General features: G+C 36.8%; 1 protein-coding gene across 7 annotated transcripts in view; it reads left to right on the top strand.

The window, feature by feature from the left end:
- Positions 1 to 26,414, top strand: part of Npc1a (Niemann-Pick type C-1a) — a 278,261-nt gene that overhangs the window by 239,681 nt on the left and 12,166 nt on the right. For 2 of the 7 annotated variants that reach the window (XM_081756547.1, XM_081756545.1), the window contains 3 exons: positions 5,827 to 5,982; positions 14,208 to 14,308; positions 21,672 to 21,812. The exons of 1 other annotated variant lie outside the window; for it this stretch is intronic. In XM_081756547.1, coding sequence (XP_081612673.1) covers positions 5,827 to 5,982; positions 14,208 to 14,308; positions 21,672 to 21,794 — 380 coding nt within the window. In that variant the 3' untranslated portion in view covers positions 21,795 to 21,812. Of the gene's footprint in view, positions 1 to 5,826; positions 5,983 to 14,207; positions 14,438 to 21,671; positions 21,813 to 26,414 lie in introns of all 7 variants that reach the window. 4 more of the 7 variants (XR_014131276.1, XM_081756546.1, XM_081756548.1 and 1 more) reach the window with 4 other exon arrangements.

Raw genomic sequence — 26,414 nt, 5'->3', positions numbered from 1 at the left:
AGATATTATTTATGAAGGAAAGTAGGAAAATCATATAGAAGCAAGTTATCAGTAATAGCCAGTTTTTGCAAGTGTCATATTTATAACACTCAAACGTAAGGAAATATTCCTCACCAATACGCTTCTGTATATCTTTAACTATACTACTGTTGTGGTGACCTGTTACATTTTTTAGATCCAAATATCCTCAAAAAGTAGAAGCACAGCATCCTCGTACACCATTTTATAGTACTCATGTCCAAAATGATTGTCGCATATCTATAACTGTCTTCTTGTAAGAATATAATTTGATAATGATTTTGCAGTGCACTTTTACTAACACTGATACTATGTGTATAATCGGAAAATGTATATTTGTGGCATATTTCATAAGAAAAGAATTATAAATACGAAAATTAGAATGAGTAAAACAAAATGTTGCTAAATGGACAACAAAATTTTATTTTCGTTTCATTGTTCTTATTTACTGCTCTGTTGACATGAAATTTGCCACATGCATGTCTTTGCCGATTATACACATATTAGCATTATAAGAAATACCGGGCAAATTAGTTATCAAATTATATTCCTAGAACAATATATTTATAGACATGCGACAATAATTTTGGACATGAGTGTACATTGAAGTTCAAACTATGTTCCCGTTCCATTCCAAGTTTTGTGAAATCCTGTTGACTATAATATACCAATTCAGAAAAATCCGTCAAGATCCTGATGAAAATTAAATTATATACAAATATTGTTTCACAAAATATGATTCATGCCGCAACTTCTTATCGTCGCCATACATATGTACGAGGGCTGTCCAGAAAGTAACAGACGTTTTGAAATAATAAAGAAAGAAACAGAATGAACAAATCAAATTGTATTATATACATTTGAAAGGTACACTCTTAAGCTATTTTTCCACATAATCGCCATGCAAATTAAAGCATGGGACAAGTTTTCAGTACTGTCACAGTAGAAATCTGCAGCCTGCGATTTCAACCACTGGCTTATACCGGCATGCAGTTTGGCGTTAGTAATGAAAGCGTTGTGTAGCGAGCCATATCTTCATCGCTGGGAAGAGGTGGCACCAAATCCGGGCTGTATGGTGGGTAATCGAACCTCCTATCCAAAACCATCCAAGAGCTCTTGGATACGCTTGGCTGGGTGTGGACGTGCATTGTCGTGAAAACAGATCGCGCTAAGTTTTCAGTTAATTTCAGTTTTCTTGTGTTTTTTGTCAACAAAAACTTAATCACAGAACGCCCCTCATAAGATGCGGAATTTTCTATTGCAGCGCACATTGTAACACGTCACAGAAAGCACAGTAAGAGCGTCACAGTCCTCTCGCTACCACAGCTGCGTACTGAGTGTGACAACATTTTGACACAAAGATGGCTACTCTAGCTCCGCTTACTGCCGCGATAGGCCAAAACGTCTTGTACTTTCTGGATAGCCCTCGTATTCAGTTATTGTTAACTATTTAGATTGGGTCAGTTGTGCAATAAATGAAGTTGGAATGACCAATATTATTGCATTAAATATTATTGTTTTCAGTAGAATTCTCGTGGCGATCATACGTCTAATTATGATAAAGTACCATGTTAATTTTTGTTAGCTTTACGCTTTTTTTTTTTTAGAAACTCACTTTACTTGGTATGAAAAGAATCACTATAACATGTACAGTTCATTTTAATTCCACGAAATTTTGTGTATTGAAATTATAGCTTTCAGCTTAAGTCGCTGCTACGACTACGTTCTACGATCACTTTTATAAATATATATCACACACAAAACACGTCAGTGTACTTTTCTCACGTAGTTTATTTGGGAATTGATGTCTGCACATTTTAGATGCTTTTTTTTTTTTTCTTCTTGTTTATTTGTAAATTGTATATAATTGTATAAATACGTAAGTTAGTATCATCTTTAAAAATTTTGTTGTTATACGGTATAGGGTGTTTTTTTTTTTTTTTTTAACTGATTTCATTTGGGTTTAGAATTTCTAACTAAAGTTCAATTTTCATGTGGTTTGTGGCAAATGATCAAGGAAGGATGGGAGATTTATGGGACAAGGCTTACTGCTTCAAATTCATCGACCACGCCTGAAGAAAAATTGCAAATTTTCGTCAGTGTACCTTATAATTGGAATGAGGTTGTGGATTTTTTTAAGTGAAATTGCAGAATACAAATTACGTGTTATTGGTAGCATCCATAAATCATATGTTAAATAGCTATAGGCGGTTTCTTGCGACAAACGACGAAGCGACCTAAGGAGTCGATAACTGACATCTTCCACAACACCCGCCTGCGACGTCCGATGCTTCCCTGTCTCACTCAGAAGCGATCCTGTTTCTTCCAATTTATTCACTAGCGACCATATTATGTTCCTGTCTGAGGTAGAAAGTGAGGCAAATTTGTTTCTAAATGGCCTTTGCATAGCAACAACAGATTCCATTCTTCAAAAACTTTTAATGATAAACTCACGTTGCTCCAAAGAGTACACTATTCTCGCTTCGTCCTGATTATACTCACTCAGTTCCACGGAACTGTACAGCACAATTTCCAATACAATGACCCAGTTTCCTGTTATTGACCTTGGCAAGGTTGCCATCTAACGAAGAAATTTCAAATCTCCACACTGCACCGCACCTCATTCCAGTTGTAAGATAAACAGCAAATATTCGCCAGTGTATCTTGAGGTATGGCCGATATTAACTTGGATGAATTTAAACCAGTAAACATAGTTTTATAGAACTCTCATTTTTCCTTGATCATTTTCCACAAACCGCGTGAAAACTGGACGTCAGTTAGAAATTCTAGTCCCAAATGAAATCCGTGAGTTTAAAAAAAAAAAATCACCCTGTAATTTATAAAAATTACGCAATTTCTAAACGTTAGTTATTGAGTATCTTATTCTATAAGCTGCGGACAGTCCTGTATAGCTGTGTATTATCCGTTTGAAAACTGGTTTGTAATTTGTGTAAACCAATCTTCGAAATTACAATCGACACCCGCAGGTAATTGTGCAAAACTTAAGAAGTGGAATTATGTTCTAGTTTGAGATATACCGGTTGAAATTAATACTAATTTCAAGGATGTACGTAAAATAGCTCACGTGTAGACTAACGGCTAGCACGCTGAACATTTTTGGGCGTAAACCTAACACCGTAAGGATAAATTGGGAGGTACGTAAAGTAATATAGGTCAAGAAATAAATACGTGATCAAAACATACGGTGAGTTTTTGTTAAGCAGCATCTCCTGACGCTACAACCATTTGATGAAATTTGTCCGATAGCTTGACCGGTTGAAACAGGCAACGACAAATTAGAGCACGTTCTGACTTGTCAGTCAGCGTCCAGAGCCGCTACAGTGACGTTGTGTTTACCATGTCTGTCGCGCATCAACAACGCATGAATATTAAGTTACGTTTCAAGTTTCAAAAATGTGCCAAAGAAAGTCATGAAATATTGAAATTGGTGTGTGGTGATTGTGCTATAACTCTGAAGACTGTTTACAAGTGGTATGAGCAGTTTAAAAGTGGAAATGAGTCGGTAGAGGACCTGCAACGTTCAGGACGTTCATTAGCCTCAAAAACAGAAGAAAACGTGCAAAAAGTAGCAAAAATTGTTCGTTCAGACGAATAACTATTCAAGAGTTTGCCGAAGAACTTATCTCGTACGGGTCCGTGCAAAGCATTTTAACCGTCTATTTTCAAATAAGAAGAGTGGATGCGAAATTCGTTCCCCGACTTTCGAGTAACGAATAGGAGTTTTGGACCGAAAAAAAAATATTCCTATCTCTTCACATCCACCGTACTTGCCAGATATAACATGACGCGACTTCTGGCTCTTCCCAAAGATTAAAACCGTGCTTAAAGGAAAACGGTTTCTACACTATTCCTGACATTGAAAGAGACACGACAGAGGAGCTGAACGTCCTTCCAAAAGAAGCCTTCCAGAAATGCTTCCAGTCATGGATTCAAAGTTAGGGTAAGTACACATTGCTAGCCAAGGACAGTACTTTGAAGGAGATTAAATCAAATTCCATGTCACCTTATTACTTTGTTTCTTATAAAATTATTCGCCATAGTTTTTTTTTTATTTTATTTTATTTTTTTTTTTAAATCACACTTCGTAAAACTAGTGGCAGTAAATAAGCGTGATCATTTCATTGCTCGTTTCTCTGAATAGTTTTCATGCAAGTGCCGAAAGGTATTCTCATGAAGATGAACGTCACATTCAACAGAATGTCTGAAATCCTAAAAATTTCTGCACTTATTTAAGTACGACGGGCAGATATTTCAACAAAGGCTGGAAAGATATTTACAATTATAGTAATTTGCAGAAGCCCAGTTTTTTTGGATTTGCTTACAACTAAGTATTATCGATTCTTCCTTTACGTTCTGCGAAACACACGCAAGTTATTTCTATAAATACACGGAATAAAGTTCGGTAACTACTCTAAAGTAATTTCGCTACGCTAAACGAATTCAGACAACTCACCATCCAGAATGAGGCCATACTATAACAACTGATCGGACATTTCTGTCTACTAATTACATTTCGACTTTTCCCGGCCAGTGCATGTGTAAAGATTACTCATATTTGGTAATCGGATACCGTACCTTGGTGGTAACAATATCGTCAGTTCCCACATTAGATGATGTGTATTTCAGCTGGTTGTTTCCCTAAGAACAACTATATTTGTCTCTGCATTAGGATAGCTTCAGTTTTCGTTTCAATTTAAACATACTTCTTTACAGTTTTTATCAAACTTAGCATATAATAATCGTAATTTTATTTAAGTGTATTTTACAGGGCAGCCACAATGTTCCGTTAACCCTGAAAATAAGTAACATAAACTACTAAACGTATGTAAATAACTACACGGAAAGAACTGAATGGCATGAACAACAATGCTTTCGAGAAATTTTATTAAGTGTCCAAAGGATCAGTCTGTCAACCGTCATTCACATGACAAAGGATTATACGTTGCCAGGTTGTGTGAGACACTTTGCGGAGCATTGCGGGTGTAATTTGAGTGAAAGCTTCTTTCACAGCTTCTGTCAGTTCGGCAGTGGTATCGTAACGGTTTTGTGCAACGGTACCCTTTATGAACCCCCATAGCGCATTATCACAGATGGTGAGGTCTGGGTTTCGTTGTGGCCAGGCAAGTGGTGCGGGCAGATCCGGACTACCACGACCAATTGAACGCCCAGGAAAGACTTCCACATGCCTCCACTTTCCTATCCATGTCTGCGTCCGGTAATTCTTGTACGGAGTAGGTCGATATGGGAGTATGCCTAAGTCTTGTTTCATGTGCTTTTGCATAATCAACTGGGATATACCGTTCCGCAGATCGTTTACGCATCGACTTCTGCGGCGATCTCTTCACGGACGCCGCGACGAAACGATATGCTTTTGCTCGTGGGACTGTCTGCCACTTCTTTCCTTATTCTTCAGCTTCCTGTGACGAATAGTTTGTTCCCATCATAAAAAATGTTTGTTTCGGGGAAGTATCTCGTTAAAACCTTATCAGAAAGTCTGCACTCACTTTTGCCAGTGTCTTAGTGTGTAGTGTCTCTCATGCACTCAGTGTAACTGGAAATATCAACCATCGTTTACACAATCTGAAACAATGGAAAAACTTACATTAGCATCTATCAAGGGGTAACAGAACTTTGTGGTCACCCTGTAGTATATAAGACCTTTTCTTTCTTTCCTTCTTTGAAAAACGTGACTTTTTTAGTAATTTTCGAAGATTGGTTCTTTCGTCGTTGGCTTCTGTAACTGGGTAGGTGAAAAGTGTGAATATGAATCCTCTTTTATTGCTATAGGACCATCTTTATCTAAGAGGGGAAATGAAGGAGATTGTAATCTTCTACCTAGTAATCGTATGGATGCAACCTCGCCACCACCACCTGATACTGCTTCAGTTTCAGGCAGAAATGTTCAAAACAGTGATGTAGATAAAGAAGGGTTTGAAGATTTAGGTAAAAGAAATCAAATAATGCAAGCTCTTGAAACTGAATATTACTCGTATATACATGCTTGCATTGTTTATTGGTTGTTTCGTCCGTGATCTTTATCGTCAGTAAAAATAGTGTAAAATGGTTGAATGTATTTTTATTTTCTTTTGCTGAATTCATTATTCTGTATTATTTTAAGGTTATATTGTTGGAAGTATTTTTGCACCTCATAAATCTGAGCCAATTATTTTGTTGGTGTATTCTTTAGTTGAGTTTGGATGGACTAGCCATTGTGTTAGTTTTTCTTTTAGTGATATAGGGACACCAAATATTACTCAGTGTTTATGCTAATGCCGGTGGTATGTTCCTGGAACCCAGCCAGCTCTCTTGAAGACCAAATAGTGTGGTGGGAACGGCTTATAACTGGGAGTGTAGTCTGTGCACCCTCCAACTGCACCGAGCGTGATTCGAAGCTCACTTAGAAGTAAATCTGGAGTGGTATAAGGATGTAAAATACGAAAATCTAAACTCACTTTTATGTAAAGTTCCTATTTGGCGTAAGTGGGTAGCGTTCTCGTCCTTGGAGTGGGAGACCCTGCTTCGATTCTCGATAGGAATACGAGGTTCGGATGCCACGTTAAGTTGCAGGTCTGCTTTTATGTATCCGTAATGCTTAAAAGGGAACGTTAAATTTTAACCAATATTTTATATATCGAATGTTGGAAATAAAACGTCTACTGCTTATTTATTGTAATCTGCTGGAGTTAAAAAAAAATAAAAGTAACCTCTCGCGTTGCATTGATATCCATGTGGATGCCGTAAAGTACTCCGTTGCAAACTACCGGTGATATCCATGAAAACTTATCCATTATAAAGGATCGTATTAATACTGGAGATGATGAAATCTTTTAGTAGATGCAAGGCACGAGTTAGTTCTACTATTTCTCCTTAGATGGCAGGCCTGAGGGAGCATTTAATTACAACACACGTATGTTTAACAATTAACACATGTGTTCAATTACGACACACATATGTTTCGACGATAAACAGTTGACAATTTAGATATCGTATTTCGAGATTGGAAAAAAAAGGCAAAAAAAATCAGTGTTGCCAACCTGAAGCAGCATAAAATTCCTTCAGAACATCAAATTTTCCCTTCTTCAGTCCACGTTCCACAATGCAAATATAATATATATATATATATATATATATATTTTAAATCAGTAATGTGAATGCTATCCTCGAGCGTGCACAATAACTATGCTCTATATAACGGTCTAGACAGTTCTAACAGTAACTGGAAACTTGGTATTACAGCACACACGCACAGGAAAATGACACCTGAAATGCAAGGGACTAAAAGTAAGACAGGAAAACATCGGAGAATGCATGGAATGGAGCATTTTATAGAGCTTCCTGTCATGGAGTCCTAAGAAATCACCGGAAAATTTTTAACAACTTGTTTCCTTGCTCTTGACTCGTATTGAGCAGTTCAAACCCTGCTCCCGCCAAGTGAACTTTGTGGTTGACAAACACCGTGTGCGTGGGTTTTCTCGGGGTTCTCCCGTTTCCTCCCACTTTCTTCATTCCACCATTTCATTCATTACTCATTATCACCCTCTCCTTTAGCCTAACCGGCATAACCGTGGGACGTAAAACTAAAAATTTCATTTCATTTCGTATTGAGCATTTAGTTTCATTAAAATAAACCGAAACGTTAAATTCATGATCATTTAAAAAAGAAAGAAAAATAAAACTTACTTTGTATTTCAGCGTGCATAGTTACTGAAACAATTGAATAATTTAAGGATTCCGTGGAGTAGTTCAGTCGGAAGAAAATTCAGTAACTCTTGTACAAATCTTTTTAACGTAATTCCAACACATTATGGTGCAATTTGGAGTTATAATCGTACTAGTGTTATAATCGTAGATTGCGAGAAAATTATTGACGAAATAATTCGTATAAGGAGTTGATAATTTTTGTTGGGGCTACAGAAAAGAAAGTACAGTTGCGAAATCCTTCTCTCTAGAGGGAAGTTCGTTGGGGGTTCAAAATCTAATGATGAAACAGTTGCAGAATTGATGAAACTAAAAAAAATCTTACTATTTGACGATTATCTGTGTAAATTATTCCTGTATCATTCTGTTGCATAAATACATATGTTTGGTGTCACTAACAAATTTAATTGTCTGTAACTAAATAGTTTGTGCTTTGCATGAGGTAATGCTTTTGAATGTGCCTTCCGAAAGCTTACATGTAATAAGTATATTGCTGGTTTAGATTATGCTTAGCTTTGCTTTGAAGCATGGTTTAAGTTCATGGTATGTGTTACGTGTAGCGAATAATTTGTGTAATATGTGTGGTGAATAATTTGTGTATGTATGGTTCAGAATTGGTAAGGAGAATAATGTATATGTAAACATGGTCTATTGCAGTAAAATCATCATATAAACTGGTGGTTAATAGTAACTGGGGAGGGGCGAAAAATGTTTTTACATAAACCGGAAGTTGATTTCTAGAAAAACCGAAATTTTGGTTTACTCGAAAACCAGTTCGATTTTTCTCAAACCGGTTTTGATGAAAACCAGTTCGATTTTTCTCCAAAACCGGTTTTGAAGAAAACCTTCGGTTTTTTACTGAGTTTTCACTTTTTTCAATATTGGTTTTTGTGATTTTCGCCGATGCAGGTATCATTTCTTATTCTTGTAATACTCATTTGCAACCAAGTTAACAAAGAAACAGTTCATTATAAAACCGAACCGGTTTCTAGAAACCGAAAATCGAATAACCGGTTTTCTTACTCACCACTAGTAATAACTATGGTTTTCCTTAAATTACATATTTAGACAGCGCACACTAATATGTTGTGTGTAATAAAATGGAGTAAAAAATAATTTTGCAATATAGCTGTGCTCAGAAGTAATCAATATACAAACAGTTCTTGGATTACAAAAACTGACATATTACCTTTTTATATCACCATGTTTGTCTTGCTGAAGAAACCTTAGTATTTCAGTCCACACGATTATCTTCGTCGGGTTCAATTTACACATTTAAACTGGATAGTTGTTCATTCACATTCTTTGGGTTTACTTCTTGTACTGTTAAAGAAAATTAAGACATCGCATATCAGTTAAAAAAAAAAAAAAAAAAAAACTGTTAATCCATTCTTAGCTTGATTTATATCCAGTAACAAATGGAAGAGAACACAGCTGTTCATTAATTTATATATATATATAATATAAATTTATTTTCACTTGTGAATCCATGAATCCGGCTATGTACCCTACAGCTTCCATTAGTAATTAATTTTATTAGACGTTATACATTAGCCGACTTCCTTTCGGCGTTCAGGGGACCTCGGTGGCTTAGTAGTAGAGCGTTCAGCTCAGGTTGGTGGTGTTCCTGGTTCGATCCCAGCTCGCGCCAAGTGGACTTTATGGCGGACGAACACCGTGTGCATGAGTTTTTTCGGGGTTTTCCAATTTCCTCCCACTTTATTAATTCCATTCATTTCTAGTCACAGTCTCCTTTAACCTACATAGCATAAGAGTGGGACATAAAACTGAAAGATTTCATTTCATTTTTTCTTTTGGCGTATATTCACGGCCAGCATTTCTTGGTTATATATATGCAAATTCAATGCGTAATTACCAGACTGACTGTGATAGTACAAATTTGTGTGATACAGAAGTCTTGCGTAATCCATAAATTGGTTGTATAATGTTTGCCCTCGGTAGGATCGTTAGAATCTTTTGACCATAGCTACACAACCATATTCTATATACAATAAGTCGATCGTCACTAACTTCGAGATCTGAAATGGAGATAGCACGGATAATAGCACACACACAAAATGTAATTGTTGTCTGCGACGCGTCTGTCCCCATCACAGGAGTGTTTGGAATTACATTTTGGAAACCCGCTTTCTTTATTTTTGATATGGTGCTCCAAAGAAACAGAATTCGGTTCTCCTAACCTGTCATAAGATGTTTTAATGTATGTATTACCTGATCTTGAATTACTTTAATCCTAGTGTAAGTGTGTTAATAAATAGTTTGTAGTACAAGGAATAAAATAGTTATAAAGTATCATTTATATAATTTGCTTCGGTTTGGCAGTAATTTTGTTTTAAAACATAACTTAACATAAAAAAAGTAAGCCACCTAGTAATAAAAAGTTTAAATATCTTAGTTACTAAAAGAATATTGGCATGATTTTGCATAATGTTGCATTGTTGATTCGAAATCATATAGTTTAGTTTATAGATTGTCTATTATTAAAGCTAGATTATATTTAGTTAGTTAATAATATATTGCAAGCGTACATCTTATGTATTAGCGTAAACAATTTACATTATATAAACCATTTAATTCCTTTTCTCAGTATATCTATATATTCTGTATACCTAGGTAATGTATGACCTTTAACAGATGGACCATAATCAGGGTTCTCAGCGATCTGGAAATCCTGGACAAGTCAGGAAATTCAGCTTACGCGTAAAAAAATTCTGGAAAAGTCAGAGAATTCTATGGAAAAGTGGGGGAAAAGAAACCCGTAAAAAAGTCAAGGATTTTTAAGTTCGGATTTTTACTTCTCAAAACACATGTCTTACTTTGCCTTACCCGGCTGTATGGTAGAAAATATTTTGTAAAATAGATTAGTTTGTTTTGCAAAACTTACATATAATCTCCTCTTGCGTTCTCTCTCTCCTTTCCATCTCCTCTCTCTCTCTCTCTCCATCTCCTCTCTCTCTCTCTCCTTTCCATCTCCTCTCTCTCTCTCTCCTTTCCATCTCCTCTCTCTCTCTCCTTTCCATCTCCTCTCTCTCCTTTCCATCTTCTCTCTCTCTCTCCTTTCCATCTTCTCTCTCTCTCTCCTTTCCATCTCCTCTCTCTCTCCTTTCCATCTCTCTCTCTCCTTTCCATCTCTCTCTCTCCTTTCCATCTTCTCTCTCTCTCTCCTTTCCATCTTCTCTCTCTCTCTCCTTTCCATCTCCTCTCTCTCTCTCCTTTCCATCTCCTCTCTCTCTTTCCTTTCCATCTCCTCTCTCTCTCTCTCCTTTCCATCTCCTCTCTCTCTCCTTTCCATCTCCTCTCTCTCTCTCTCCTTTCCATCTCCTCTCTCTCTCTCCTTTCCATCTCCTCTCTCTCTCTCCTTTCCATCTCCTCTCTCTCTCTCCTTTCCATCTCCTCTCTCTCTCTCCTTTCCATCTCCTCTCTCTCTCTCTCCTTTCCATCTCCTCCCTCTCTCCTTTCCATCTCCTCCCTCTCTCCTTTCCATCTCCTCTCTCTCTCTCTCCTTTCCATCTCCTCTCTCTCTCTCCTTTCCATCTCCTCTCTCTCTCCTTTCCATCTCCTCTCTCTCTCTCTCTCCTTTCCATCTCCTCTCTCTCTCTCTCTCCTTTCCATCTCCTCTCTCTCTCTCCTTTCCATCTCCTCTCTCTCTCTCTCCTTTCCATCTCCTCTCTCTCTCTCTCCTTTCCATCTCTCTCTCTCTCTCTCTCCTTTCCATCTCCTCTCTCTCTCTCTCCTTTCCATCTCCTCTCTCTCTCTCTCCTTTCCATCTTTTCTCTCTCTCTCTCTCCTTTCCATCTCCTCTCTCTCTCTCTCCTTTCCATCTCCTCTCTCTCTCTCCTTTCCATCTTTTCTCTCTCTCTCTCTCCTTTCCATCTTTTCTCTCTCTTTCTCCTTTCCATTTTTTCTCTCTCTCTTTCTCCTTTCCATTTTTTCTCTCTCTCTTTCTCCTTTCCATTTTTTTTCTCTCTCTCTCTCCTTTCCATTTTTTTCTCTCTCTTTCTCTCTCTCCTTTCCATCTTTTCTCTCTCTCTCTCTCTCTCTCCTTTCCATCTTTTCTCTCTCTCTCTCTCTCTCTCCTTTCCATCTTTTCTCTCTCTCTCTCCTTTCCATCTTTTCTCTCTGTCTCCTCTACAAACACCGTGCTCGTGGGTTTTCTCGGGGTTCTCCCGTTTCCTCCCACTTTCTTCATTCCACCATTTTCATTCATTTCTCATCACAGTCTCCTTTAGCCTAACCGGCATAATCGTGGGACGTAAAACTCGCAGATTTCATTTCATTTCACTTTCTCTGTCTCCATATCTCTCTCTGCTCTTTCTCTCTCTCTCTCTCTCTCTCTCTCTCTCTCTCTCTCTCTCTCTCTCTCTCTCTCTCTCTCTCTCTCTCTCTCTCTCTCTTCCGACCTCCTTTTCCCATTTACATGCATAGTAGATGAAAAACACCCTCATCGTGAGAAATATATGTACTTTTTCACGTTATATGTAGACCTCAAAATTTGTGAATCATGATGTGGAAAGCTCAGGGAATTCTTATTTGCCAAATAAGTGTGAACCCTGATAATGGATGGAAAGTAAAAATGCGTTCTGCGATCCTATTCCTTTAAAATGTACTGATTCCAGGAATGCGTCCTTTGTGATCACTGGTCTATGGTAGTACTTTTTTTCCCATCAGTTTTCTATCCCTTTCGTAGGATGTGATAACTTATACGAAGATTGTAGGATACATTGAGTTGTTTCCAATAAGGAACCATGTATTCACATTTGTTATACATTTTACTATATTTTGCTGTGTATGATGAGTTAAAGAAAAATTAACGATACGGAGTTTGTAAAAGTAAGTTCCACAGAAGCTTAACTACTACGAAGAACTTCCGTGCTAAAAACTCTAAAACTAGTTCCCACGGTCACACAGAAGCTTCACGATTAGGGAAATCTTTCGTGCCAGAACTTACTACGCACAAAAAGAAATCAGTCTCGCTTCCTAATTGTCACATTTTGTAGTTTAATTTTTTATATTGTTTTTTTTGGATTCCGTAGCCAGTCGACAAGAAAAATCAAAACGGATAAACTAATAACATATGTATAATTTTCGGTTAAGAAACATTTTTCCGTGTGATATAACGGGAGCACCAAGTTGTACGTTATACGAAGGTGAAGTAGTAGTGTAAAGACGGCTGTACCAGGATGTATATTCACTGAAGAACAGCAGGTTCTGTTGTTAGTTTTGAGTATTAAAAGGACCAAACCCATGGGAGAATAAAAATGCAGTGTGATGATACATACATATTACTGCATGTAAATGTACTTGGAAGTTCCAAAGCTGTCAGGTCTGACTGCACTTCTTCAGAGCATCTTGCGAGCACTACTGCTCTGCCCCGTGTACGATTTCACTTCTCAGTCGCTCTTTTAAACTACATCTGTTGCGAATTTTTAACACATACTCGCTGTTTGTAAATCCTAGCTCAGAGTTTCATTTTAGTCTTTCATTTCATTCTATCGAAAAGCAGTATGTTCAAGGGCGTCCAGAAAGTAGTTTTCCGTAGGGCGATAGTGACCTTGAAACATTTATTGCCATATATACAGCGCAAATGTCACACTATTTGTCAACATATTCACCACCGGAATCACGACATTTGTCATACCATGGGATTAACTTTTGTATTCCGATGTTCTGAAAGTCAGTCGCCTGGAGTGTGGAACCAGTGCCAGTTGCTTCGGTGCCCACCTAGCACGCAGTTTCTTGAAACTTATTTGCGTCGTGATAATTTCATGCAACAGGAACCGTAAAATATGTGGAAACTGGCTGCTGATTCCAATCGTTGTGAAACGACGGGTTTCTAGAATACGCTGTCGCATCAGGTTCACAAGGTACTCCGCAACTCTAGCAGCTAGTTCCCACAGATTTCCCTATTTTTGCTGCACGAAATTGTCATGATATACCTGGATTTCAAGAAATTGTGTGGTAAATGATCGCCAAAGCAACTGATACTGATCCCACTTACAGGCAGCTGACTTACGACATCGGAATACAAAAGTCGATCCCATTATTGAAAATTTCTGAATTCCAGTGGTAAATATGTTAGAAAACAATGTCATCTACGCTGTATCTGGCAATAAGTGTTTCAAGGTCACTGTTTTTTTATACCGCCCTAGGGAAGCTTACTTTCTTGACCCACCTCCTATCCTATCCTGTCTGCAGACTTTTTTTTTTTTCTACGGTAAATACAAAAAAAGAATAGAGGTAGGAAATATTGATTATGGACTTCCTTTCTTAATTAGATTATAAACCTAAAAACCGACATCAGTGTAAGTAAGTACGCTAGTGTTTAATTAAATCACCACTTGTGCTTATTTTTATTGAAAACAACTGATTTATTTCTTGTTGCTGCTTGATGCCTTTTTTTGTTCTTTTATTTTGCTATACATGTGTGTATACCTTCTTGATTACTCCAGGACCCTCGATGAACAAAGAAAAACTGGCGAACCACCAGAAGCAGCAACGAAGATTGCAGATTCAGGAGAACGCCGCCCGCGGGGAAACCTCGTTAACTCGAGTAAGCATCACGTCAGGGGAGGGTGGGCCTGAGACTTCTGATGTGGGTGGTTGGCCCAGAGGGGAGACAAATTAACGTCTCTGTTGGTGTAGTTATATGTACAAGCGGGACCTTTTTTTTACATCACAGGTAGGATGATGACATTAGGACACTGCCTTCCAGTTCCTTTAGTATTTTTTTTTTTCATTAGTTCTCCAATCTGGGCTGCGCATCTTTTTTTCTGTATATTTTTTTGTTCTATTGTAGAAGTACATAGTGTTATGTATGTGTGTGTATATCGTTGCTTTGTTGATTATTTAATACAATTATTTTAAGAGTTAACACGAGCATGTCGTGGTTATTATTTACGACACTAAGAGAAGGTATAACAAAGCAGAATATATGTGCAGCTCTTACTAGCAAATGTGACTTACAGTAAATGAAACAAGGCATTGTTGTATACTTTAATGCAGAGGTCGCCAAACCTACGAAGTTTCTGACTTACCGTACTATTTTTAAATTCTGCTGTGAGCTACCAACCAAAAGAACTACCAACTTTAAAAAATCTTACATTTGTTTATTGCCTATAAACTTACATTTCTAGTAAATATAAAATCAAACTATCCAAGTTAGCAAATGTCTAATATACACACGAAAAACATAGCAAATGTCTATTATACACACGAAAAACATAGCAAATGTCTAATATACACACGAAAAACATAACGTGCACAACCCCACGCGTATACAACCAACTGTGAGATGAGGCTGACAATGGCGGTCGCGCGGGAGAAACAAGCCGTTCTTGACGTCCGTGCCTTCTGTCGTTAGCATCAGCTTAGTGGAGGAATCAAGGTTACCCAACCGGAGCGTTAACGCGATCTTCCAAAAATGTCCCCACGAACTCCTTGTAGCTCGCGATCGACGGTGTGGCGCCCACTCCCTTAATGTGTATATTATTTCAAATTCTCGGGCAAATAAGTAACTTGAACAGGAATAATATATTTGTGCTCATCGAGAACGAAAATAGTTTGTTTCTGCACAAGCTTTGGGAAGGACACAGTAGAACGTTCACCTCGGCTGGAAAGTGTCGCTGATACGATCCCAGGCCAAGAGAGTTTGTGATGGAGAGCATCGTGTCTGGCTTTTCCCGGGGTTTTTCCATAACCTCATTTCATCATTCACATTCGTCTCCTTTAGCCTAAAGGAACTTGAAACTAGAAATTTAATTAATTTAATTTCATTTTGAGAGCTTTCACACACACACGAATGTGCTCATCATTCTGTCTATGAACTTGGAAAAATAATGGAATAAGTTGGTAATGTGCACTCACTGACAAAAAATATATAAATAAATAAAAATCAAAAATCAAAAATGAAGCACCAAGAAGAAATCTTCTAATAAAGTAGATGTGTAGCGGTATGGAGGGTGTGTAAATGATTGGTGTTCCAAAGATTAGGAACATCGCGAATAGCCATCAGAGGAGAAATATCATCAGTAAGGAATTCAGCGCTGGTCTTCTCAGTCACTTGTGAAACGTGAGTGAGTCAGCACAATGCAGGAAAATTTTGTCGCATTATACAGCATTACCTACATTTGACAGGGTTCGAAAGAGGCCCCATCCTGGTGTTTCATGAGGCTGGCTGGGCGTTTCGTGTTATTGCCAGACGTGGGGCATTCAGATATCACAGTGGTTCGGTATTGGGGCCAGTGGATACATGAAGGTTTCGGTCGACCACCACAGATTACAATACGGAAGGATCGTCACATTGTGCGCGAAACATTACACAATCCTGTGACGTCTGCGCCTGCCATCCAGACACAAATAATGGACTCTATAACACCCTGTGTCATCCTGCACACTGTCTCGACAACTGGTATCAGCTGGATTGTAAGTGTGCTGTTCCCTCCGTAGGTTGCCACTAACACCGGTGCATGAACGACGACATATGGAGTGATGAATTCAAGTAGCATGGAATCTTCATTATGGTGACGGATCGTGTTCAGTAATGAGTCTCGATTGTGCATTACGACAGATGACCATTGTGTGCGTGTGTGGCGGCACCGGTGGAAAGTTCACATCCAGCTATTATTTGGAACGGGACACCGGTGTTATTCCTGATATTTTGGTATGACGAGCCACGGCATATGACTTTGGGTCACTTCTCGTAGTAATTCGCGGAGCTTTAACGACACAGCGATACGTGGGTAAGACTCTGCGTCCGCATGCGTTACTGCGTTATCCTCCTGCGAGAGAATATTGGTACAATCTTTCAACAAGATAACGCTCGGCCCCACACGGCACTGTGTGTGGTCTCTGTACGTCACGTTGAGGTTCTTGCTTGACCAGCAAGGTCACCTGATTTCTTCCCAATGGTTTGGAAATGGTTAGAACTTCGTCGATACTACTTGGCTGTTTTTCTATAATTTTTGGTGTTCGTTACTAATTTTCTTTTTTAAAAAAGAAAAGAAAAAAAAAGGTAGGGGCAACGAGTTTAGCGAAGATTCTTAACGTGTACTGTATTTGGTGGTACATGCATCCATCGTAGAGAAGATTCAATTCATTGGCTTATTCCGCATTTATATGGAAGCGTTATTCTGATTCAGCTGAACTGAAAAACGAACTGGAATATTAATACCTAGTTATAGGCGTTCGTATAGTTAGTTCTGTTTATATGGTTACATTGCTAGCTTGATGCTGCAAAATGAGTAATTATTATATTCCTGTCGTTTTCACATATAACACTTCAAGCATATATCATTTGGTTTGAGAAACACTCATTACAAATGAGAATACAACTTGAAATACTGAGAACGTGACGCGATTTTTTTTTTTCTGTCTCATACGTTGTTTGCTGTAAAAGCTGCACATAGATCCTTTCGCACATGATTTATATTAAAACATATCACAGGCATTTAATTTATTTTGATACTTATGTAATTATTACGTTTTAGTATGCATCTTTTTGCCGCTAGACTGCATTTTTAATAGGAATGAAGTGCTTCATTGAACATTTTTGCATGTTGCATGCTAGCAGGATTTGTTATATATTAAATGTGTGTGTATGTAGTACTTTTCTAGTAGCACTTAGACAGTGCATGTATTAAGTTATGTGTAAGTATAGTATATAATTAATGAAAGCTGAGATAAGGAAACAGAATACAAAATTATTATGGACATATTTTTTTTAGTAGTACTTTAAAAAGTGATAATGTAGATCTACCTTGTTTTATTGCATTTTTGAAGAGGTTACCTGAACGGTTTGTCTCACATACCGTGATCTATCTTCCAACTAGGGAAGTCAGTCACATAAAGATGGAATTACTTTATATATATATATATATGTATATATATTAGCTGAACCTGCGCTCTCTACACAGCGCATCATTCACATATGAGCATGAATCCCCTTGTCATTCCACACATCTCCCTTTATAGACAGAAGCAAAAGAAGTCTTGGTTAAAAAAAAAAAAAAAAAATCTGCAAGGATTGTCATAAAGGGGAGATTTTTTCGCACTGTTTGAAATATTTGAGCCTACTTCCGGTTGGAGTTTCCAATTTATGTATGACCAGTGCTTTCTTTCTTCTTGCATGAAGTATGTAATAAGCAAATACATTACATACACAATTAATTATAATGTCAGTGAGATAATGTGTTCATTGGCCAAAACATTCCAAAAATAAAGATTCATCTTAGACTGGAGAAATGGTTATCGTTCCTTTTTCCTTATTTGGCCATGAAACAAACGCCTGAGGCATATGCAACCCCTTTATCCAACAGTGTGGTGTTGGGATGTATAATGAGTAGGATATGCTGCTTTAGTTTTTTTTTTTAAATAATTATTATTTCAACACATCCAGTCAAATAATGGCCTTAAAATATAATAAAGAAATAATGGCCGTTTTTTTTTTTTAATATTCAATTAGAACTGGACAATCTACGCAAAATTTGCAATCGATCAGTGAGAACGTCATCTTTCCAAAGCCTGTAGTTTCCGAGATCTCATTGTTGAAAGGATTGACCACAAACATATAAACGTCCACAACATATAGTTAAAAGAACTCGGAAGATGGAAGCACAATTTACGTGCATTGATTTTAGAGAAGGCTTATTAAAATACAAAGGCTTTGAACAATAATTTTATATCATAAACTTTATGAAAAAGATATAGTTAACTAATATATTTAAAGTACACATACTTAAAATGTTTGTCTCTGTTAAACGTGAAATCTCACACAACCGTAAATGAAAGATTTGAAAGCCAAAATTATAGGTTGGAGTTCAGGCGCTTTTAATTGCTTTTTGATTGATTGATAGATAGATGTAAACTTAAAACTTGCTCTTATATTGTTATTGAAGGTATTGTTCCTGTAGGGAAAAAATCTTACAGATATTTCTTGCTATAAGTACTGGAGATGTCATTAATCTTCTATAAATACCAACTTTTTGTGAACAAGAAAACAGCGAGAAATCTTGCTACCAAAATAATTTTATCAAGAAATCAGTTGTACACTTTTTTCTTCAATTTTTAGAATCTTTGCACCTATACAGCAAGATTATTTATAAAGGGCTCGATCATCATGTAAGGGGCCTACTGAGACTTGCAAATGTTCAACGAAGTTTAAAGAATTCTCTGTCTCTGTGTCTGTTATTTGCGAATTTTTTAATTTTTAGCCCTCCATTCGATCAAAAACTATTTGAGAGAGTGATGGAATTTTTCGCGTCACTCTTACCGTTCCTGAGATATTGGCCAAAAAATAGTTCCGATTTCTCGAGATTTAAGGATCCTTATCTCGAAAAAAAAAAAAATCGGATTTCGGGTAATTTTAAGGAGCCATAATCTCGGAAACTGTAAGTCCGAGATGATAGAGATGATAGTTTGCGAATTTTTCAATTTTAAGCCCTCCATTTTGAGCAGGTCTTCGTTTTTATTTTTACATGGTAGAACGTTTTAACAGAACTCTCAAACAAAACGTGGAAAAAAGTCAGTACTCACGGAAATTATAAATGGTTAGACATATTAGAAGAATTGTTTAATGAGTATAATAATAAAGTACATAGAACATTTGGCATAAAGCGTGTAGAAGTTAATAAGAAAAATTAATTCTCTTAAAGTTCGTTCGTTCGTTCTTATAAAAGTACTTAATTATTCTATAGTGTGTTCGTTGTCAGAGGAAGCGTGACTTACCTCGATACCATATTAGTACATGTACATATTGCCACGTAAATATTTACATTGGACACGTATGAAAAATTTATATTAAGGCATTATAGCTTTTTTTAATCATTCTTTTCACAGTGAAGTACTAATTTTTTGGCAATGATAGCCCAAGTAATTCGACGAAGTTAGCCTGTCGATGCCCTTTTTTAACGTTCAGTGAACTAATTACTTCAACGAATATCTTATGGGTAAAGATGAAAAAGGCCGGCTTTACTGAGATTGAGTTTTTTTTTTTTTTCTCCATAAAAAGCCGGCAGTTTTAAAAATAAAAACTGACATTTCCACTTTCTTGACTTTTTATGACTTGCTAGTAAGATGACTGTTAATTTTCCTAACCTTGACAACGTGCCGTCTATAGCACGAACTGTTCAGGTCTAATTACTACAGGATGGCACACAGGAAATCATAATTAGTTTCCTGAATAACATGATTATTTCTAACGAAAGGTGTTCACAAAAATTGTCAATTGATGGAAAGTTGGTGAATATCGTGGAGTCACGAGTATAGCGCAAGTATACGCTTTGTAAGGAAGATAGCAGAGAAAGGAACATGTATGCTAGAGTAGCATTTTAGTTTCGGTGCTTTAAAAAGTGAAAAACTAGTGACTGATGTTTCCATGATACACGAAACCTTCTGGCAGAACTATATGCAAAGTCATTGAAAAAAAATCCTTCAAAAGACAAATATTGTGATACATTTTTGACCTAAAGAAGTAAATAGCGAAGAAACAAATTTTATTTGCTCCTCAGTAGAATGTTGATTAACTTTTGTATTCTGTGAAACTTATCTCTGTGCTTTCTATATAGCTTTAAGGTATTTTCAATATTTGTTAGAATGTGCTGCTATGACTTTGTGTAATTTTCCCCCCCTTCTATACCAATCAGCAGTACTACAAATAAAATAATGGCTAGAATAAAAGTATACCAGCAATCCTAAATCGAAATAAAGTAACTTTTTATTTAGATTTATATAGATAGTTAGACTTCAATTAATATTCGAAATTTTATTAAGTCTTCGAATACCGAGACTTAAAAAAATGGAGCATATATAAATGATGTAAAATTATATAATATAAATTGGATAACTGAACTTTATTTTTAATTTTCACTTTGTAAATGGCTTTTATTCCCGATAGTCTTTACCCACAAAGTTGTTTTAGGTTTCCATTCTCGAAGTGGTAATGAATGATCACTTTCACTTTTTTGATTGATTCTATGAAGTTCCTTGCACCTTCAGATTTTTGGGTCTTCTGAAGCTTTATTCACGGGGACAAAAATAAGTTTAAAATATAAATAAATAAATTAAATAAATAAAAATAAAAAGTAAAATAAAGTACTGTACTGGCGTCAATTACCCGCTTATCTGGGTTAAAATAAGAAAAAATAGAAATATGTTCCGTTAGTCAGTCGCTTTTTACTATTACTAAAGCTGTCTCTTGATATCAGTCATTTTCGATTATTAATATATATTCCCCTTTCCTCCTTCCCCAAGTTGCGAAGCTGAAGTTATCTTTAAGTGGCATCGGAAGTGTCACTGTTCATCTCAGCGACTCTGAAAAGTATGGATTTGACATTAATATCGATCATTTTTAATAATTTTTACACATCTCCCCAAAGTTGTGGGGCTGAACTTAGATTTAAACGGCATCGGAACTATGGGGCTGAACTATTAATCTCTGCGACCCCGAACTATGGATTCGGCATTAATATCAGTCGCTTTCGATCATTTATATATATATATATATATATATATATATATATATATATATATATATATATATATATATATCCCTCTTCCCCATTCCCAAAATTACTCCGTCAAAGTGAAATGATAAAAAAAAACATCCCAGACTTGAATCTTATTTATATTGAAAATTCGATCGAAATCGGTTAGTAGTTCAAGAGTTAAGTCGCAAACATAGTTCTCGTGAACAAAGTTCCAGAAGAGAGCCTAAATATGTTGAAAGTGTAAAAAATTTTCAGGAATCAGAATTTGAAGTAAGTAAAATTTTCATGAAAATTTGTGAGCGGTTTGGTAATAGATAGTACAAATACTTGGAGTGATGGTAGATGAATTTTTGACGAAAATCATACAAAGTAAATTACCGAATGAACAATAATGTTTGTTATGTGTAAATTGTATTTTCTTTCCCCCTTTAGTTACCATTTAATGAAAACAAGGATTCCAGATATTTTGGCTCAATGGATCCTTCGTCCTTTAAACCTAATGATACTCAATACACTGAACCTGATTTTAGTTCAGGGTATAACACTAAGCTGTAGGGATTATTGCGCACATAGGTAGGTAAAGAATTAAAAAATCACAGTGGTAGTTCGCAGTATCTTCCATAATTATCACAGCATTGCAGGCTTCGCGCATTTGGGTAATGTAGCTTACTAACTGCTCGTTAAAATTCTAATTAATGGCTATGTAGGAGGTCTGTAACATGGAGTAGTCACTTTATTCGGGTCGGATTAACGAAATTTGCTTGCCACTACATAATCAGTGGGCGAAAATTTGAGAGTTCCGTGGGTGAATTTTCTCAGTACTTTCGTTCCACTGAAGATTGTGTAGTGAAGCGTTTAGTTCAGTCGTTATCCTGTCCCATGTTCTTGAGCTGGAACTGTCATTTTGATGGGCGAGGGATTACTTTGTAGCTTTGAAATTTTGTTCGTTTACATTTGCGTTCTAACTTTCGTAGGAATTGGATTTCTTAGAAAATGTTTTTTTTTTTTTTTCATATCTTCTTTACATAATTATTTTCCTAGATTTATGTTCTCTCTTATTAGGACTAATACAGTTCTTTATGTGGGCAAAGAATGTTGTGTTATAGTGCTGGGATAAAACTAATTTGTTTAACAAAATTTGCAAAGGAGCACCGTACATATATAGCCATTTTGAAGAAGATTGAACAGGCTGTTTCCAAACACATTTGTAGGTTGACGAGTTTCTTGTTCGATAACAGTGATTAGATATGTTGTAGGGACATTTGAGTTCATGGTTTTCTTCGTCATTCTCGTCTTACTGTTGTAATTTCATCAGCTCCTCCGTGTACCAGCCGCTTCCTTTAGTCAAAAGGACATAGCCACAGGAGGTTAAATTAATTCAATATTATTTCAAACTCATAAGTGGCAGCTCTAGTATTTGCAGAAGAAAAAGTCCCGAGAGTACATTAATGTTTAAACACAAACAATTTGGTGAGCGAAACGATATATTCGTATTTTAAAAAATACGTACGTGTGTTAGTTGACGAAGCAGTCCCACATATGTAGTTTTTAATGTGAATATATTGTTTTGTTCAGCAAATTGTTTGTGTTTAATTATATACAAAGCAAAGCTTCTACTTATGGAAAATATTACATTAATGTTTGAATATCATTTCATGCATGTGGCCAGGACGGCTGACGCGTACATGACGTAATCTGGAGGTCCAATTTTCACACACTTTTAGCAGTAAATCGACAATAACGCCTCGAATGTTGGCTTCCAAGTGTTCAATTGTTTCTGGTTTCTCAGCGTAGACATGCGACTTTAATATCCCCAGAGAAATAATCTGGCGCGTTAAAATCTGTAACGAGTGAGTTAGAGAAATACAGGATGGACTTAGTAGGAGTTCAGGAAGTTAGGTGGGAAGGAAATGGATCTGAGAATTCCGGAAATTTTACGTTCTTTTACGGGAAAGGAAATAAAAATCACCAGTTAGGAACAGGGTTTTTCGTTCATAAACGAATATTACCAGCAATTAAACGGGTTGAATTTGTTACTGACAGACTTTCTTTTATTACTCTTAAGGGGCGGTGGTGTGATATTATTGTTTTAAATGTACATGCTCCAACTGAAGATAAGGGTGACGATATAAAAGACAGTTTTTACGAAGAAGTGGAACGGATATTTGACCAACTCCCGCGATACCATATGAAGATTCTATTAGGGGATTTCAATGCGAAGGTAGGACGAGAGGATATTTTCAAACCGATTATAGGGAACGAAAGTTTGCATAAGGAAAGTAATGACAACGGTGTTAGACTCGTGAACTTTGCAACATCCAAAAACCTAATCGTGAAGAGCACAAAATTCCCACATCGCGACGTTCATAAATACACTTGGACATCACCAGACGGAAAAACACATAATCAAATTGATCACGTTTTAGTAGATAGAAGAAGACAATCTAGCATAATTGACGTCCGGTCGTTTAGAGGGGCTGATTGTGACACTGATCACTACCTGGTAGTAGCGATAATACGGGAGAGATTATCGTTGAATAAAGGTAATATTCAATGTCCGAAAACGGAGAGATTTAATTTAAAGAAATTAGAAGAGAGCCAGGTAAGAGAGGAATACCAGATTGAAGTTTCGAATAGATTCGCGGTTTTAGAAGACTCGGAGTGCACTAATGTTGAGGATGCTTGGATTGAAATTAGAGATAGCATTAAAAGTTCAGCAATAGAAAAATTGGGACACGCGGAAATACGTAGGAACAAACCATGGTTCGACCAAGAATGCATTAAACTAGCAGAGAAGAGAAAACAGGCAAAATTACGGTGGCTACAAAATCCGAATGAAACAACTACACAAAATTTCGCAGATATCAGGCGGGAAACTTCCAAAACTTTTAGAACAAAGAAACGGGATTTTTTGAAAGCTAAAATTAAGGAACTTGAAGATAGTAGTAAAAATAAAAATATTCGGGACATGTATAAGGGGATCAGCGAATTTAAGAAAGGCTATCAACCTCGTGCTTATATATTAAAGAAATCTGACGGAACAGTTCTCACCGATACGGATAGCCTCTTAAATAGATGGAAAGATTTCTTTGACGATTTGCTGAATACGCAGCCAAAAACTAATATGCGTGGAGAAAAGGAGATACACACCGCAGAACCGTATATTCCAGAACCCAATCGAATAGAAGTGGAAGCCGCTATAAAGAAATTGAAGAAACACAAATCTCCGGGTGTAGATGAAATTCCGGCTGAGTTAATTTTAGCTGGAGGCGAAAAATTGTGGAACAAGATACACAAACTCATTCTCCTTATCTGGAACAAGGAAGAATTGCCACAAGAGTGGAAAGAATCAATCATTGTTCCAATTCACAAGAAAGGCGACAAAACTGACTGTAATAATTATCGAGGCATTTCTCTTCTGTCAACATCCTATAAAATCCTTTCAAATATTCTGTTAGCAAGATTGACCCCATACGCAGATGAAATTATTGGAGATTATCAGTGCGGATTTAGACGAAATCGATCAACTATCGACCAAATATTTACCATTCGCCAAATACTCGAAAAGAAGTGGGAATACAATACCCCGGTACATCAACTATTTATTGATTTTAGAAAGGCTTACGACTCGGTTAGGAGAGAAACATTATACAACGTTCTTACAGAACTTGGAATACCGAGAAAGCTAATTAGATTAATTAAGATATGTTTAAGTGAATCCCAAAGTAAAGTCCGGGTAGGAAAATTTTTGTCCACGAGCTTCCACGTCGAAAATGGCCTGAAACAAGGAGATGCGTTGTCGCCATTATTATTTAACTTCGTGCTGGAATACGCCATAAGGAAAATCAAAGATAGCAACCAGGGCCTAGAGTTGAACGGCATTCACCAGGTTATGGCATATGCTGATGATGTAAATTTAATAGGGGATGATAGGAGAACAGTAGAAATAAATGCAGAGATCTTATTAAACGCTTGCAGGGACATGGGTTTAGAAGTAAATGCAGAAAAAACTAAATACATGGAAGTGCGTCGGGACCGTAATACGCCAAATTGTGGAGGCGTTAAAATATTAAATAATGCTTTTGATAAAGTGGATACTTTCAAATATTTAGGATCAATATTAACAGACGAAAATCATATTCACGAAGAAATTAAATGTCGACTAAAAGCAGGGAATTCGTGTTACTACTCGGTTCAAAATCTCTTGTTGTCGCGAATTCTGTCGAGGAATTTGAAGCTTAAAATATATAAAACGATAATCATGCCTGTTGTTCTATATGGTTGTGAAACATGGTCGCTTACTCTGAGGGAAGAACATAGACTGAAAGTATTTGAAAACAGGATCCTGAGAAGAATATTTGGACCCAAGAGGAACGAGAATGGGGAATGGCGGAAGCTTCATAACGAGGAACTACATAGCTTATACGGTTTACCCAACATTGTTAGGGTCGTCAAGTCTAGGAGGCTTAGGTGGGCAGGTCATGTAGCTAGAATGGAAGAAAGTAGAAACGCTTTCAAAGTCTTGACTGGTAGACCCATAGGAAAACGACCATTAGGAAGACCTAGGCGCAGATGGGAGGACAATATTAAGATGGAAGACCTAGGCGCAGATGGGAGGACAATATTAAGATGGATCTTGCAGAGATAGGAATACAAAGTAGAAACTGGATGCAATTAGCTAAGGATAGAAGTCAGTGGAGAGCTTTTGTGAACGCGGCACTGAACCTCCGGGTTCCATAGGCCATAGAGTTAGTTAGTTAGTTAGTTAGTTAGTTAGTTAGTTAGAGAAATAATCTAATGGCGTCAAATGTTGCCAGTTTAAAGTTATTCGTGTCTTTAAAAAAATAAATAAATAAATAAATAAAAAATAAATAAATAAATAAATAAAAATCTTTATTAGAAGGCAGATCCCAATGCTGGAAATCTTGGTCCTAATTGGGTGCTTGATGCTTTCTTAAGCGCTTGATGCCTTATCCAACTCAAGGACACGAGTGCTAAGTTATTAGTGTAAATGATTTGTTCGGTACCAATTTTCTCGTAACTTCCAACTTCATAGCAATCTCCCAGCGAAACAAAAGGGTTGTCTTTCTTCAGATTTGAAATCGTTTGTGTACGTATAATAGTTCAGTTTGAGAATTGGAAGTACTGGTAGTTTGGTACGTATTTCTGTTTCTT

The sequence above is a fragment of the Thermobia domestica genome, chromosome 4, assembly GCF_964235325.1.
Source record: "Thermobia domestica chromosome 4, izTheDome1.hap1.1, whole genome shotgun sequence".
NCBI classification, from domain to species: domain Eukaryota; kingdom Metazoa; phylum Arthropoda; class Insecta; order Zygentoma; family Lepismatidae; genus Thermobia; species Thermobia domestica.
Note: the sequence above shows the minus strand (reverse complement) of the source record. Positions and strands in the feature narration are given on the sequence as shown.